At 52.6% G+C, this 14,716-nt stretch overlaps 6 protein-coding genes across 6 annotated transcripts; 2 read left to right on the top strand and 4 right to left on the bottom strand.

Moving 5' to 3' along the window:
• Window positions 1-227: 227 nt before the first annotated feature.
• On the bottom strand, window positions 228-1,299 carry BDZ83DRAFT_417659 (uncharacterized protein). Its single transcript, XM_060502962.1, has 2 exons — window positions 959-1,299; window positions 228-902 (listed from the first exon to the last, which is right to left on the bottom strand). The coding sequence occupies exons 1-2, from the start codon at window positions 1,049-1,051 to the stop codon at window positions 462-464; spliced, it is 534 nt and encodes a 177-aa protein (XP_060362552.1). The 5' UTR covers window positions 1,052-1,299; the 3' UTR covers window positions 228-461.
• Window positions 1,300-1,483: 184 nt separating this feature from the next.
• Window positions 1,484-1,862, bottom strand: BDZ83DRAFT_628807 (uncharacterized protein). The gene has a single exon (XM_060508724.1). The coding sequence runs from the start codon at window positions 1,676-1,678 to the stop codon at window positions 1,493-1,495; it is 186 nt and encodes a 61-aa protein (XP_060362551.1). The 5' UTR covers window positions 1,679-1,862; the 3' UTR covers window positions 1,484-1,492.
• Window positions 1,863-3,425: 1,563 nt separating this feature from the next.
• BDZ83DRAFT_582898 (F-box domain-containing protein) lies at window positions 3,426-4,445 on the top strand (the record flags this gene model as incomplete). The annotated part of the gene is made up of 2 exons (XM_060505596.1): window positions 3,426-3,788; window positions 3,936-4,445. 2 exons carry the CDS (start codon window positions 3,426-3,428, stop codon window positions 4,443-4,445), a joined length of 873 nt encoding a protein of 290 aa, XP_060362550.1.
• A 396-nt stretch (window positions 4,446-4,841) lies between these two features.
• BDZ83DRAFT_783371 (uncharacterized protein) lies at window positions 4,842-5,684 on the bottom strand (the record flags this gene model as incomplete). Its single annotated transcript, XM_060515585.1, has 2 exons — window positions 5,245-5,684; window positions 4,842-5,171 (listed from the first exon to the last, which is right to left on the bottom strand). The coding sequence occupies exons 1-2, from the start codon at window positions 5,419-5,421 to the stop codon at window positions 4,842-4,844; spliced, it is 507 nt and encodes a 168-aa protein (XP_060362549.1). The 5' UTR covers window positions 5,422-5,684.
• A 2,798-nt stretch (window positions 5,685-8,482) lies between these two features.
• On the bottom strand, window positions 8,483-12,113 carry BDZ83DRAFT_628794 (eukaryotic membrane protein family). The gene is made up of 3 exons (XM_060508723.1): window positions 10,058-12,113; window positions 9,358-10,011; window positions 8,483-9,298 (listed from the first exon to the last, which is right to left on the bottom strand). Exons 1-3 carry the CDS (start codon window positions 11,849-11,851, stop codon window positions 8,627-8,629), a joined length of 3,120 nt encoding a protein of 1,039 aa, XP_060362548.1. The 5' UTR covers window positions 11,852-12,113; the 3' UTR covers window positions 8,483-8,626.
• Window positions 12,114-13,617: 1,504 nt separating this feature from the next.
• On the top strand, window positions 13,618-14,698 carry BDZ83DRAFT_582852 (dienelactone hydrolase; the record flags this gene model as incomplete). Its single annotated transcript, XM_060505592.1, has 3 exons — window positions 13,618-13,667; window positions 13,920-14,307; window positions 14,378-14,698. The coding sequence occupies 3 exons, from the start codon at window positions 13,618-13,620 to the stop codon at window positions 14,696-14,698; spliced, it is 759 nt and encodes a 252-aa protein (XP_060362547.1).
• Between the last annotated feature and the right edge of the window lie 18 nt (window positions 14,699-14,716).

Below are 14,716 nucleotides of genomic sequence, written 5' to 3'. Positions count from 1 at the left end.
CACGGGATCCCTTGTCTGCTAGGCCTACTCCGTCGATGCTCGATTGAGGGACAACGGGAAAAGAGGGCAATCTGCCAGTGAATGAAACACCAAACGGGAACAGACGACGTTGAGACAAAGCAAGTATTTCGATGTGACCAGGATGCGCTTGACGTTGGCCGCCCAGAATAGACGCGTTTCCGTTGCAGCCGCAAGGAAGGCTGCCCAAGAGCGTGATTGGACGAGGCCAAATTCAAATTGGTTGGGCCGGGAAAACCGGCCGCACCACCACAACAGGAGCCAAAACCCTTTTGACAGTACGCGATGTGCTTCAATTGCCAGACTTCTCGAAAGACAGCACGATTCAAGCAGGGAGACAAGACCAGGACCAAAGATGCAGACGGATGGTGGCAGAATCTGGTGTCTGTGTCGTGGGAAAAGCCGCTTGGCCGTTGATTTCTGCCCGATGCCAATGCGAGTGCTCATCTGGCTCGTTCATGCCGTGTGACGGGGTGTGATTGATATCGTCCGATGCATTTTGAGCTCCGGTCGATTGATGGCAACGAAGACGTCGACAAGATTGCAGCCTCGTTCATCCAGGGGCTGCATACTGTACGCCGTTTGCTGTATGCTTTGACCGGTTCGTAAGGAGCCTGCCCTTGCAGATTTGATGGCGGTTCCCTGCGGCATGCAGCAGGTGGTACTATTATGCCCAGACTAGGTGCGCCAGGGTCTGCGTTGTCCATTGTCGTTGCAACTGGGAGAATGGCGGGAACCGGGGGTGGCTGCGGGCGTCCGTTGCGGGAGGTCATGGTCCAAGGGCACAGAATGGAGGGTCTTGACAGCAGTTCGTGGAGAATCCAGCTGTACAAGGGCAAGATGAAAGGCAGGTGAAGTAGCCAGGGCCAGGGTTCTTGCTCAGGCTGTGGCAGATATCAGTCGGTTGAAGCCCAAAGCTCGATGTGTGGAAGTAAGCTACCTTGGGAAGCATGGGCGGAAGGGAGTGTTTTTTGTTCGGATCGTTCTGTGTCTTGGGAAGGGTCATGAACAGGCGCAAGTGGTGCCGGCCCATTATGAGGCCAGGCCTAGGTTGTCCGTGAACAAGGCCTAGCCTTTAGGTATTCAGGGGTTCTTGGTAAGAAACCAGACCAGCACCGCTGGCGGCTCAAGGTAGGAAGAATGTGGGATGACAGTTTTTGCTTCCGACATGAAAGTGATTACCTAGTTGGACTCCAAGTTGAGACGCGTCGATCGGAATTGTCCAATTGACCAAGATATTTGTCCGGTGCGTGAACGGCAGGGCATTGGATTATGGCTTGAAGACGGGTGTTGATGTCGGACGTTGGAAGGCGAGGTGGAAAGCGCCGGTGGAAAGCGCAGACCCGGAGCAGCTTGAAAAGTGGGTCTCTCGGAGCAAGCAAGGGGTGTCACAGCCGACTGCATTCGATGCAGTCGGATGATGGCCATGAGTATGAGTGGTCATTGGTGGCGTTGGGTGACTGCCCCATTTCGGCTAGATCTCATGAGAGGAGGCACTTCCCGTGGCGACCGGGACGAGGAAATAGGTGGCCGAAATCTGCACGAGACAAGAGAGACGGGGAAGCTGAAAGCCCCTCCCGCGAGCTTCCTTTTTCCGTAGATCTCTGGGATCCCATGCCTGCCTCATGAAGGTGTCTGCGCAGTAGTGACTTTTCCCCATTTTTTCCTTGTTAGGTACCTTCAATTGTTCAAAGAGGAGATTTTGGACACTGAATTCCTCTTTCAGTACCGTGAAGTACCTCTACTCCACCTTATCTTGAGGCACACAGGCAGAAGCGACTGAGATATTTGGATCAAGTAAGGTAGAGAAGGTGTCTAGACATGATATTGAGATACATATCTAGCTAGGCCTGAAGAATACGTGGTGGCGGCGTTAGCGTCCGTTCCAATTCAACGCTGGTTGCTATTTTCAACGTCTTCTTTGTGGAAAATAAAGTGCCTTGCCTATGCAACGTGGAACGGACACAATGATTCAACGATTGAGGTGAGTGCATCGGTGATGTTGTGCTGGAAGAGTCGATGGTGGCTTGGGAAAGTGCGTGTTCGTTCCGGCGCTAGGCACAGTGCCAGCTCCTACCGTTTGATGAAGAAGCACTGCGAGCTCCTGCCGATTATGTATGGCATGGAGAGGCATCGATGCGTAAGGTACTGTGAATCGCACCTGTCGCAAGTACCCCTGTTCCTGGTTTCTGCCTGGACCGTGTGACGCAGCCTGGAACGATGGAGGCGCAAGCTGCAGATGCACCAATCTCATTCTCAAGGTGAAGGTGCATCATGCCCCGTTCCTTCCCCTCCACATTGTCACACTCCTTCCCAGTTCAATAACCGTCGTCAACACGTCTGCAGCCTCAGGATCAACCTCAAGCTCATGATTCAAGTTCCTGCCGAATGAAAGGTGCGCCTGTCACCTCCCGACATCGTCAATTTTTGTCATCGGCCTCACCACCTGGCCTCCCTGGCGTCCCTGGCCTCGACTTTGACCACGAACTGGTCCCCATCTCCTCGGCCCGCCAGCTCGCTTGTTCACTGTCTCTTCTCCGTATCCTACCTAACCGCCCGAGCACCCTATCCTCGGTGCCCCTCATCCGTCCCGATCATCCCTTCCTCGCGCCCTTGCTTCGCATTTCATCTTTGCCCGATGGCTCTTCCGATATTTGCCAGCATCGAATAGGACTGTCACCTTAGTCTTTAGTGGATTCGTTCATCATTCCGTCGCATCACATTTGAGCTGGAGTGCTCACGCTCCTCTCGTCACATCGACGACGAACCTAGTTCCGCGCCACAGATTTCCTCCAAGCGTTTAGCCTACCAGTCGCCGGCCAGGCCTCCAACAACCAGCCTCTTCACGGCACGCGCGCGCAAAGCGCAAAAACATCTGCCTACACGGCCTTTTTCTGTTTCATTTGACGCGCGCGATCTCTCCTCAAATCGTCTAATCTTCTCGACTTCAGCGCATCTTTCTCTGTTCCCAACCTACTATCCACCCAAGGTAACCAACCTACCGCGAGGCTTGCTGTGCCATGATCGCAGCATATCTGCTCATAGTATCATCTGAAGCACTTGGCTCTCTCTCGCGCTCCCTTATAGCGACCTCGTCGATCCCCGCGCCCCTACTCCCTTGCTCGCGCAACTTGTTTACGCAATTTCGTACTTGGCACCCACCCAGGCTCCGGACCGCACTCCGAGCCGAAGAATCCCGCTCCATTTATTACTCCGAAGTAACGGACAACTATTGACCACGATTAGACCTGAACAGCGACGCCAGTTGTACCAACTGTTCACGCAGCTCCACATCTTTGTCTCATGTGTGCTTTTGCTCTTCGAAGCCCAGAACAAGCCACTTGGTGTCATCACCATCTCGTCGCTTGCAGGCGACTGAGTCAGCCATGGACGCAATGCACGACGAGATGGCCCCAGATCAGCTCCTCTCTTCGACCCGCCAGCTTGCTATATCACATTCGTCTCCCGCATTGTCTGTACCCGCCGGCGATCATGCCCTGGGCTACGCCCTTCCCTCCTCTCAGCTCGACTCCACGTATGCGGCGGTCACTGATGCCCGACCTTACCCCCAAGCAGCGGATGGGGCTCGTGGCGATGATTACTGCTTGCATCAACACGAACAGTACTTTCTCGAGGCCTCGTCAGCGTCGTGTCTGGCGTTATTTCGGCCTCCATATCAGCCTACAGGCGCCATTGCAGAAATTCCAAACGAGATTATGCTGCACATCCTTGGCTATTTGGATGTGAATGACCTCTTGTCAACTTCGAGGGTAGGCGTTCCCCACGCACAAGTGACCGTCTACTTTCTTTTGCCTATGACCTCACTCGCTTCTTCCTACCTCGCGAAATTCCCACCTGTGCTTGCTGCCCCCTCTATCGACTGACCCCGTCGTTGCTGAACTCTGCTGATGACATAGACCAATCATCACCTGCGTCACTTGTCCCTCTCGCCTATTCTCCATCACTATCGGCTCCGTCACACGCGTGCCATCCTGCCGCCGTTGCTATCATCCCCTTCCCGCCCTTCTCTAGCGGAGCTCATCGCCCGCTCCATCTTCCTGACTCACACCTCGGTCGTCTCGCGCCGCCTTGCCCGCTCTCTGGTCTCCATCCGACTGTCCCGCCGTCTGGCCTCGCGGCCCTCAGCCGAAGCCCTTGTCGAGCGGGCTGTGCTTCCGCCGGAATGCGTCCCCGGCATGAGTTTGGTGCAAGTCGCGCCCGCTCTCGTTGCGAAGCGCCGCGCCATTGAAAAGGAGAAGGTCAAGGATGGCTTGAGGAAGTGGGTAGAGGGCGTGTGGAAGGGCGAGGTACGTCAGCGAGAAGAGGGCATCAAGAAGTGGGAGGAGACCAAGGGGGTGGGTAGGGTCTGGCGGCTCCGACGGTTCTGGGAACGTGTGTCGAGGGGCGACAGTGCCGGTCTCCGGTAGGCCAGCGAGGCACTCTGTACGACTCTGAAGTGAACTGGGCATCGGATTGGGCATTGAGTTGCGGCTCCGGGAGCCGCCAACGGCGTTACTGGGCAGGTATTACGATGTATTCATGATAACGTCGGTCGTAATGAGTCAAATGTGCACTAACAAGTAACCGTGAACCTTGCTGCCGTCTGTCTGTCTTCGCGCAAGGTGGAATTTTTTGCATGTCAACCATGGAAAACACACAATACGATATTCTGTCGTAGCTTGCGAAAAGTCGTAGATGTAATAATCGTAGGTAAGGTGTGTTAATGCTACAAGTAATCATGCTCCACCGTGCTCTGTTCTGCTACAAACCAGCCTAGCCAGCAAGTACCGGCCTCGACAAGTTTCCCCTTCTGAACCTTCGTCTTAAGTCGATCGTTTGCTCGTTTCAAGGATAAGAGCAATAATGCAAAGAATACCTGCGAGAACAGAAGCCCAGAAAGAACAAAGCGAGACATAGTAGATTGTACGGATTCGACTGTCGATTCTCTTTTGGAACACAAGATCAAAAAGACCGTCTTCGGGGGGATACGTAGTCTTGGGGGGTTTCTTTAGAAGTAAAGGAAATCCCTTGGTCAGCAAACTATTGATACAAGGCGCAAACGGAGGCAGGATTTTGCTCACTTCTGTAGAGGGTTTTGGAGACACAACGGGGTGGCGGTTACACTCGGGGCATTCGTGGCGAGGGCCGGCGCACTGTAGAATTCGAATGTCAGCGAGTGTATTCTGGAAGCCGTTGATGAATCTAGGGCCCCGCCGTTCAGCATACCTCGTCACAATAGACATGGCCGCAACCGAGGGGCTGGCAGAACGAGGCGCGGCATTGTCTGCATTGATGGGCGGGCGCTACACCAGGGGACGCTGAGCCTGATGCCGGAGTCGATGTCGGTGTCCTTGGCTCCGCCACGGCAGCCGGGACATTGGTGTCATTCGCAGAAGCAGTCATTGTGAGCTTTTGGTAGTCGTGGCCTAGCAATGGGTGATGCGTTTGGCTTCGCGGGTTATCTAGATGGAGCGACAAGTTGATAAACCGACAGACGACGGCGTTCGCGAGAAAAACAGCGCACTCAAAAGTATCTGTCTCAGTGGCGGCCGGCGCGAAAAAGAGAAGATTTGGAGAACGATGTCTAAAGTTGGCTGCTACCGGAAGAGATCAAGTACAGAGCTGTGTTGAGATGATTGATGCCATGAAGTTCGGAAATTGGGACATGAAGTTAGCACTCGAGGCTGGAACTTGTCAAACGTCATCCATGAGAGTCCAAAGATGGATGGCAGGAAAGAATATCTAGCAGAAGTACATGACGATGCTTGGCAACTTCTAAAACTGATATGAACTCAACCTGATATTTCTGCTTCATGGGCAGGTGCATACCTTCCTTGAGGGCCGTTGTGCTGTGTTGTTGACATGCCGCAGAAACTTGAAGCACTGGTACCTCAGTTCCAGAAGAATGCCCCTGAACCTTCGCACTTGCTTCCTAAGGACGAAAGCGCCACTGCCACTTCTGAAGGATAGCACCTTCCCAAGGAAAACCTGCCTCTGATGTCGTGGAAGGCAGTTACTCGTCGTGACAAAGCAGATTCAATACCCAAGGTACCTTAGGTATTCAATGACTCTCGAGGTTGTTGCTACCTAGGTACCTTCCACGTTCCAGATCTTGTCCGGTGATCATTTGCCGATGGAAGTTGGAGGGAAGTGGCCGTCACTCTCAATTTTCTTTTACAGAGCAGTTGAAAATACGTCAGTATCGCAGCCAGCCAAAATGGTGCCGAACATTCACCTGACATACTCGTCTTTAAGTTGCGGATAGCGTCGACGGATCATTGCGAGCATTTGGAGACCTACCAAACTTACTCCAAGGAACATGTAGTTGCCTTACTTCTCGTAGTGATCGAGCACTGAGCGCAGAAGGATTCGTGAACACCCTACAGGAGATCGCCGCCAGCGAGCGACTCACGCCGAACTTTGCGCGCCACAATGCCTGATCATGCCCAGGGCCACTTTCAGTCTCCCTAGCACAGCTATTCCAATATTTCATGCAGCGTCATATAATCAAGAAGCTGCATATTCCACGTTCTGTGGCCATTTGACGATACACTTTTCTAATATTTGACACGCCATGGTATCTATGCAGGAAAGCAGGACGGACAAACTAGCCCGAAGCATATGACTTTGCGACCTCTACGGGCCCATGAGGCACCCTAATTAGACATCTTAGGGACACAGATCGACTTTCTGTTATTTTCCTTACAATTTAGAAGCCCCTCAAGTCTTATGCTTCCATCTCCAAGTTTGCCAGGCGCTGAAGATCTTCTGCAACGTGAGTTCTCATCAGACCTCGAATCAACGTACACTGATTTCAGTACTTCTCCCGTATCGAAATGATCAATTGCATAGTCTGACTTGGTGTGGGAAACTACATATCCAACAACTTACTTTTGCGCCAGGGGGTTGAGAGCTGTGGCCTATAGGGGGTGTACCGTCGGGCTGCCATGCGCAGATAATGATATCGCCGAAATTATGCCCGTTGTTCTGCTTCCTTTTTCTGATTCTTCATCCGCTGCAGATATGTGAGATTGCCGAGAACGAAGTGCTTCAAGACGAGTCAGATATGCAGGACGGTAGCCCATTCGATCACTCCTGCGCGTGTACGGTCCACGGATCGAAATCACCTCGGACATAGCGGCAGTGTTCTGCATGCCTAATCTCCACGAGTACTCGACAAAAATACCCACCTAGGTACCATCTTCTGGGCACATTACGCAAGTCAGCTCTACAAAAAAACCCAAATAGAGGACCAGTCAAGATATTTCAGTAAATTCTGGAGCCTAGACAAACCTTGTTCAGTTCGACTATTGTCGTTTTGTTACCGGAAACAGTCCAGGATTGGGACTGTTCAGTTGACTATCTGGCCAAAGCTACTTTACCGGGGCCTAAACCACGGGATCACCGCTCACCCCCCGAAGCTGACCTACTTTATGCGTCCCCATGGTCAGTATGTGTCTGCGGTGGAAGGATGCTTCCGTCATGTCGTCAAGCCTTGAAGCCCGCTGCAGCATGTGCTCCCCATCTTCAAAACTATGCCAGTGACTTTGGCCAAAGTCTTCAGTCTCATAGTGTGTCTCAGAGGCTCAGCCTTGTAGCATACAACATCGTGCACATTTATGCTTAGCCATGCAGTGTTCTAGTTTGTCCGCATGGCAGTATGTATAATCGCCCTGGAGTCCCTCCCTCTTCAAGCTACAGAGATTCTGCGCCATGTGGGGACCTCGAATTTCTAGTTCATCACGGACTTTCTGTCCTTGTGATGAATCTCTGATATTTGCTCTTGAATGCAAGAATTTGTAATTTCATCGCAGGCTCCCTCGTAAATGTTATTGGGTAGCATGCAGTCGTCATGCCAACAACATGAAAGGATCAGGAATATTGAAGTTCATATTCAGCATTAAGAGAAATTTATATCCTAGTTGGCACACCAGGTAGCTCTCAGTCAAAGGCATGTTGATAGGTAAAAGAAAAACGAGATTATAAGGACCCTCGTGCCCCACGATATCTAGAGTGTCATGTTTTAGGCGCTAGACAGCCACAATTCGTCGAATAACCAGTCATTACTCCCACCACTATCCTCTTTGTAGAATCATTTTTTCTTAAAGAAAAGCATCATTCGATAGACAATCCGGATTTCTCGCGGGAACCGATTCCTTTGGGCCACGCCTAGGTCCGTAGTCTTGGGCGACCGTTTGATGTCTTATTTGGGATCCTAGTACTTGACTCACGTGAATGTAAATGTCTCATTAATTCTTCAGCACATATCTTAAATTTGCCAAGAATCATTGTATATACGGGCAACGATAATCTGGAGCCTGGAGATGCGCCTTGTGTAATCTCGAAGCGGCGCCGTCTCAGTAAGTAGGATGTCATAATGGGAAGCCACTCAGATTGTTCTCACAATAGGTAGAGTCAATAGCCACGGCTCACGACATTGCCTTGGCGAATGGGAGGAATAAGTGGCAGTCTCAAAAAAAATTATTTTTGAAGAAAAACGTATGTATTCCCAGTATCAGAAAATCAAAGGAAGCGGAGCGCCGTGTGAGATGTCCTAGGCTCCCCTATGCAACGCTACACAATAAATGCTAGACGCCAGAAAACTCCATCACCAAATCCTCTTTGCGACCATTTCGTACCGTTGAACTCCGTTATAGTCGCCTTGTTGTGGCCTCTCCGGTTTCTGAATCCTTCCCTTGCCCCCCTTTAGCCCCTCCTTGTCATCAGCATGGATCCATCTTCTTCGGTCCTCCGTGACCTCGATCTGACCGTAACCTCCAACTCTCTTCCCGGTAGCATCATAGACTTCGCGCTCTTCCTGACCAGTTGCCACCATGTGCTCCTTATGCTTCATCTTGGCGTACCTGTTTCGGGAGTATCGCAGCAGAACCATGCCTAGCAGCAGCTTGATGATCAGAAGGACCAAAAAGGCGATGAAGAAGACGACAATCATGGTCACCGCCGCTATCACGTCATCGCTGGTCCACGTCCACCATGCCCTGCTCTGGACGCTTGGCTCCCCGTAAGGGTAGCCGTAGACGGCCCGGCCTAAGGCGTCTCGAAGTAACGTATCGAGACGATCAAGTGCTGCCACCATTGCTGGCGACGACGGTGTCGCAGACTCGACAGAAAGAGACGTCTGCGTGGACTCTGCGATGGGCGTAGCTATACGCGTCGAGAGAAACATATGGTATGTTTGGACAGAGGCACGAATGAACAGGCACGACAGCGGAATGACAGCCAGACCAAGACGTCTAGTCAGCGAAGGAGAAACAAACGCCTGCAAGACCAATTAGTTGTCAGCAACGAGGAAGAAAAGCCTTCTCTGAGGCGGCTCACATTGGTGTAGTAGTCCTTGCACAGGATGTCGAGGATACGGCTGTAGAATGTTGGCTTGATGTTGTTGAACTTGTTCACGTAGGCGTGTTTGATTGTGTCAACCAGCATCTCACTGCCTATGACAATAAGGAAGGGGGACAACACCTCGCCGGACCAAACCCAAGACGGAAGAATCGTGAAGCTGAATGGTAGGATCGAAGGGCTGTGAAGAGGCATAGCGCCAGAACCTCCCAGGTCGCTGTTTTCGGACCCTGCCCCAGGTACGGAGAGCCCACCGACCTCCACAATATTGCGCATGCCGATGATGAACAGCATGATCCACAGTTGAAAGCGCTCTACGATGTCCGCACAAGTCAGCTGGAACAAGTTGTCCTTTTCAAATCTCTTGAACACTGTGCTCTTGATCTCAACGAATTGGTTAGAGATCATGAGAGTCAACAGAGCATTTGAATAGGAGTTGACAGCCACATTCAGCGTGATGACTTGGTAGTAGAGCGCCACAGAATGGATGACGTTGTAAATCAGTGCAAGTCCGAACATGCCCAACGGAAGAAGCACCTTGGATCGACCGGAGCTATTTCTAGACAATGTTTCGGAGCTGAAAAGACACTCAAAGATGTCCTGACCAAGCGCTGAAAGGAGACGATCCCCGACCTAGCTGAATTAGCGACAATTCGTCCAAGACTAAAAAGCAACTTACCTCGAGGACGTTGTAGATGACATAGAGTTTGATACCATCCTGTGCTCGAATGAAGTGATACATTCGACTAGCATCCAGCTTCATAAGGAACAGCGAGCTGAAAAGAATGACAGCGCCTTGCAAGAGATCTGCCTTGTGAAACGAAGACAGATTGGAGGGTATCGATTTCGTCCTACGATGTCGATGCACTCGAGAGGCTGAAGGGTGTGGTGGGTGATGGCTCGAGGGTCCATTTATCTTATGAGTGATATGTCCGTTCCCGTTCAATCTGACCTCGTGTTCGATGACCCCATTGCCGTTCGCCTTGGCGTCTGAGTCGACGTGAAGAGCTGGGATGTTGTCCGGGAATCTCATATCCGTGGCTGGGGTAGATGATCTGCGCCCCGGCGGCCGACTCTGGCTCCTGTCGCGGCTAACGAGGTGATCGTTGTCTCCTTTTTGAGCGGGCAACGCACTTCTCGCCCTGGGTCTCCGTGCTCTGGCCCATACTCTGCCCAACCCATACCAAACGAAACCGACCATGAACCGTGCCTCCTTGATAGCCATATAACCCCACCATCTGAACAATACCCCGAGGGCAATGGTAAATCTCATGGGCAGGATCGTAAAGTTGTAAAGCCAGGCATCAAGACATGCCAGAGCTCCGAAATAGAGCGTTCTCTCCAGAAATGTTGGCAGTAGTAGAACATTTTTGAGTCTTTCCCACTTGACAACATAGGACTCATAGGGTATATCGTTCGTGTGCGAGTGGTGTATGTACAAAGGGCTCGGTCGTTGGGCTGCGAGTTCCAACTGAAGGTGCGTAGGTATAGACATAGGCGGGAGGGGTATCGAAGGAGGGAGGGGCGACGGCGGGAAAGGATCATTTCGCTGTGACTTTGTTGGCGGCGGTACTTGGATCTGTGGTGGTGGTTGTTTGTTCAGACTTGTCGGCAGCGGGGTTATTGCGTTGAAGTGGCTGGTGGCATCAAGATTGAGAGGCGGTGGCCTGGCAACAGCGTAGAAGGAATTTCGGCGGGGCGAGGTGGTTTGTGACTGCGATTGTCGTCGATTCGTCGGAGGCGTCGAGAGCGTTCTGCCTGAGACAGGCCGCCTTTGCTCGTCTTGATATCGCGACCTATTACCGCCGTCCGTCACGGGGCCGTTTCGTCGCAGAGAGTCGGGCTGACTGAGTATCGACTGTCGAATTGCCTCGAGTTGGTCTGCGAGAGGAGAGCGGACCGGCTGCTCTTGGCCGCCAGGGGCTTGGTCGGGAACCACTGCGACAGGGAGAGCTTCGGGGGCGGTGAGTTGTTGTATCCCTGCGACAGATAATCTCCTAACGTTATCGTGGCTTTGATTCTTCTTCATGGATGCGGAGCTCGATCCGGCCCTGGCCCTTGACTTTGGTGCCACGTCGTCTTTATTTTCAGTTTCCTTCTTCTCGGCAGCGGTCGCAGGCTCGGACGTGGACGAAGAGTTGGACGAATCTTGCTTCTCGGGCTTGCTATGCGTGGATGAGGCATCGGAAGACTGCTCTTCATCGGAGTGGCCACCGGGAATGGTAGGGAGGGTCGAGGTAGGGGGTGCGCTCGCAGACACGTTTGGTAAGGGAGGGAGAGGTATGTGCGACACTTTGATATCGTTCTTGGCACTCAGAATGCCCTCGTCGTGTGCCGCATTTTCGGGAGCGAAAGTAGGCATAGGCGGGAATGCCTCGACCGGCTCTACGGGCAAGACAACGGGGTGTGCAGAAGTCTCGTCATGGTTGTCATCGTCGGCCCCTCGATCACGGTGGTGTTCGCTCGCCGCCATTCCCAAGCCCTTCACTGTCTTTGTTGGGTAGAAAGTATCGCCGCCATTCGCACACAGATATGGAGGCTGTGATTGGTATCGTGCAACGCAGAGGACTCTTCAGATTGGAGAATGGAACGAAACGAAATGCGCCAGGATTTTCTGGGCAAGTTTTGCGATAGCATCTGGCGTAGTGAGTGGTTCAAGCAATTAGCTCTGCAGTCTGCAGTTCTTCAGGTCGCGTGGGGGAATGTTGCCGAGCGGGCGATCTCCAGGAACGGCTGGATTGGTGACCGGACAGGGAAACCTGGCGGCACAGCACGGCAGAAGACAATGAGACCGCTGTGGGGACGCTAAATTGGGTCTCTGGACGCAGTGGTCCAGGGGACTCAGAGTGACGTACTGGGATGGGACGTGCGCTCGCTGCCGATCTGTGGTGAACTCTTGGAGTGGGAGGTGTGACTAAGCTGTCAGTGGTGGGGCGTGTTCACCGAAGAATTAGCATCATTCTCCGGGCAAGTTCCTCCAAAAAACAAGTCTCCATGTTTGTTATCACTCGGACTCTCTGTCAAGTTACCTGAATACCTTATATATGAAAAGCCATGAAATGCTCCCGAGACGATCTTCCACTGACCCAAGATCCCCCAATGCCTAAGAAATCGCAGATATTGTGTGTCTTCAGTAACATATATATATACATATATTTTCACATCGGTTCATCGCAGAAGGGACGCTTTTCACGACAAGAACATGATGTGTCTTGCTGGAACTCCTAGCAATTTAAGGGGCTATTCCTGTGACAATTCGTTGTCATGTTTCTCAAAGAGCCAAGGTAAGTGCTGTATAAGGTCCTGAGGCAAGGTAGGTTGCGATATTCGGGTTTACCCCCGGCAGCTCCAGATACCAAGTGTCGGGCCGCACACCGAGTCGGCAAATCACCTTGAGAAAGACAAGGGCGATTTCCCGACCATCGCACACACCACCCGCACCCGTCGGGTCCAAACCACTTTGCGCCGAGACCATTTACCGGGACTGTCCTGTGTCCATGGTAGCAGTGTATGATTCGGTGAGGTAAATTGGGAGCGGGCATCTTTGGAAATAGAAGGTAGGTAAGAAAAAAAGACCAAGTCAAAGGTACCAAGGGCGTTCCACCACCTTATTTCCGCTACTGCCGCCGCTCAGATTGCCGCTTCGGAACCGCACCGCTCGACTCCTTGGATTCTAAACCTCGAGGACTACCAAGACTAGGAGCACGACGAGAGGGCATTCGGTTTATGTCCAGCTAAAGACCGAGACACGGCAGCTCGGCGAAGTGGGGGCTGAGAGAGACCGGCACCGGTGCCCGAAAGAGTTTGTGTTTTCATCAGGGTGCCATTTTGTCTCATCGAGAGGGGGGGCACAGCGTCCGAGTTACCAGTCGAATCATCCTTTTGATGGATCGGAACGGATCACGGCCCACCCAAAGTCAGGAAAAGAGGTACGAATATAGGGCCGGCCTTGGCGAGTAGTCTCCGTTTTGGAGATCCAGTTGCTTGGGTGCTTGGTAATTCCTCACGTCAACGGGCCCAATGGAACTTGTCCAACCCCCCCCCCCCCTCGGCGCTGAACATCCGTGGGCCCCTCCAACGTCAATGACGCCCCTCCCACGTCCTGCTTGAGCTTCAGACTCTTTAAGGTCGATGGGGCCCTACTCTTCGTCCGACCCTGCTTTCCGTTCCTCCCGTCCTCTGTGATACCGTTTTCTTACAACTATCTTATTCTCAATAAAAAAGTCATCAACAGTCAAAATGGCATCCAACCCTCCCGGACAATGCTGCACCGTCGGTGTCAAGCACGAGTAAGACACCCCCAAGACCCTTTGAGCGACACACTGCCACTGCGTACATAAAGAGCTACCCCGCCACACTCTCCCCCTCCCCCCACTCTCCCAAAGCTTGATTGAGTGAATCCTGCCTGTACCAGCCACCGAGATACCGTTCCAAAGTCCCAAACATCAGCCTTATGGCATGTCTGTCGGCTGATGTGATACGCCAATCTCTCGATTACTCATACACAAGACTTTTCGCTAATCGAGTTCCGAACAACATAGAGGCACCCCTCAGGGCAAGAAGATCACCGTCGCCGGCAAGTATGAGGGCTACCTCGCCGAGGCTCCCGCCGACAAGGCACACAAGAACACCGGCCTTCTCTACGTTGCCGACGTCTTTGGCATCTGGAGCAACTCCCAGCTGCTCGCCGACCAGTTCGCTGCCAATGGCTACACCACCTTGATCGTTGACCTCTTCAACAAGGACCAGCTTTCTGTCCCCATGCCTGCTGGCTTTGACATTATGAAGTGGATCGCCGAGGGCAGCGATGGCAAGAACCCCCATAACAAGGAGGCCATCGACCCCATCATTGTCGATTCTCTCAAGTACATGCAGACCGAGCTCGGTCTCACCAACATTGGTGGTCTCGGCTACTGCTTTGGCGCCAAGGTACGCTTTCTCCCTCTGCCCTCCTCTACGACTTCCACGGGTGCCGGTTTCTGACATAATCACTCGGCAGTACGTTGTCCGCCACTACAAGGACGGCATCAAGGTCGGCTTCGTAGCCCACCCCAGCTTTGTCGACGAGGACGAGCTTGCCGCCATCACAGGCCCCTTCTCCATTGCCGCCGCCGAAACCGACAGCATCTTCCCCGCCGAGAAGCGTCACAAGTCCGAGGAGATTCTGCAAAAGACGGGCCTGGCATACCAGATCAACTTGTACTCTGGCGTCGAGCACGGCTTTGCTGTTCGCTGCGACTTGAGCAAGAAGGTTCAAAAGTACGCCAAGGAGCAGGCCTTCTACCAAGCCGTCGCTTGGTTCGATGAGCACCTTTTGTGACTAAAGGATAACCGTGGG

This window comes from Colletotrichum acutatum (assembly GCF_030867785.1).
Source record: "Colletotrichum acutatum strain CBS 112980 chromosome Unknown BDZ83scaffold_78, whole genome shotgun sequence".
Taxonomy (NCBI): Eukaryota; Fungi; Ascomycota; class Sordariomycetes; order Glomerellales; family Glomerellaceae; genus Colletotrichum; species Colletotrichum acutatum.
Note: the sequence above shows the minus strand (reverse complement) of the source record. Positions and strands in the feature narration are given on the sequence as shown.

Excerpts from the sequence above, each read along its gene's own strand:
- BDZ83DRAFT_417659 (XM_060502962.1), bottom strand. The coding sequence starts at position 1,051 with ATGGGCCGGCACCACTTGCGCCTGTTCATGACCCTTCCCAAGACACAG. Across the intron at positions 903-958 it reads TTCCGCCCATGCTTCCCAAG|CCTGAGCAAGAACCCTGGCC; the intron begins GTAGCTTACTTC and ends TATCTGCCACAG.
- BDZ83DRAFT_628794 (XM_060508723.1), bottom strand. The coding sequence starts at position 11,851 with ATGGCGGCGAGCGAACACCACCGTGATCGAGGGGCCGACGATGACAAC. Across the intron at positions 10,012-10,057 it reads TCATCTACAACGTCCTCGAG|GTCGGGGATCGTCTCCTTTC; the intron begins GTAAGTTGCTTT and ends TAATTCAGCTAG. Across the intron at positions 9,299-9,357 it reads GCAAGGACTACTACACCAAT|GCGTTTGTTTCTCCTTCGCT; the intron begins GTGAGCCGCCTC and ends TTGGTCTTGCAG.
- BDZ83DRAFT_628807 (XM_060508724.1), bottom strand. The coding sequence starts at position 1,678 with ATGGGGAAAAGTCACTACTGCGCAGACACCTTCATGAGGCAGGCATGG.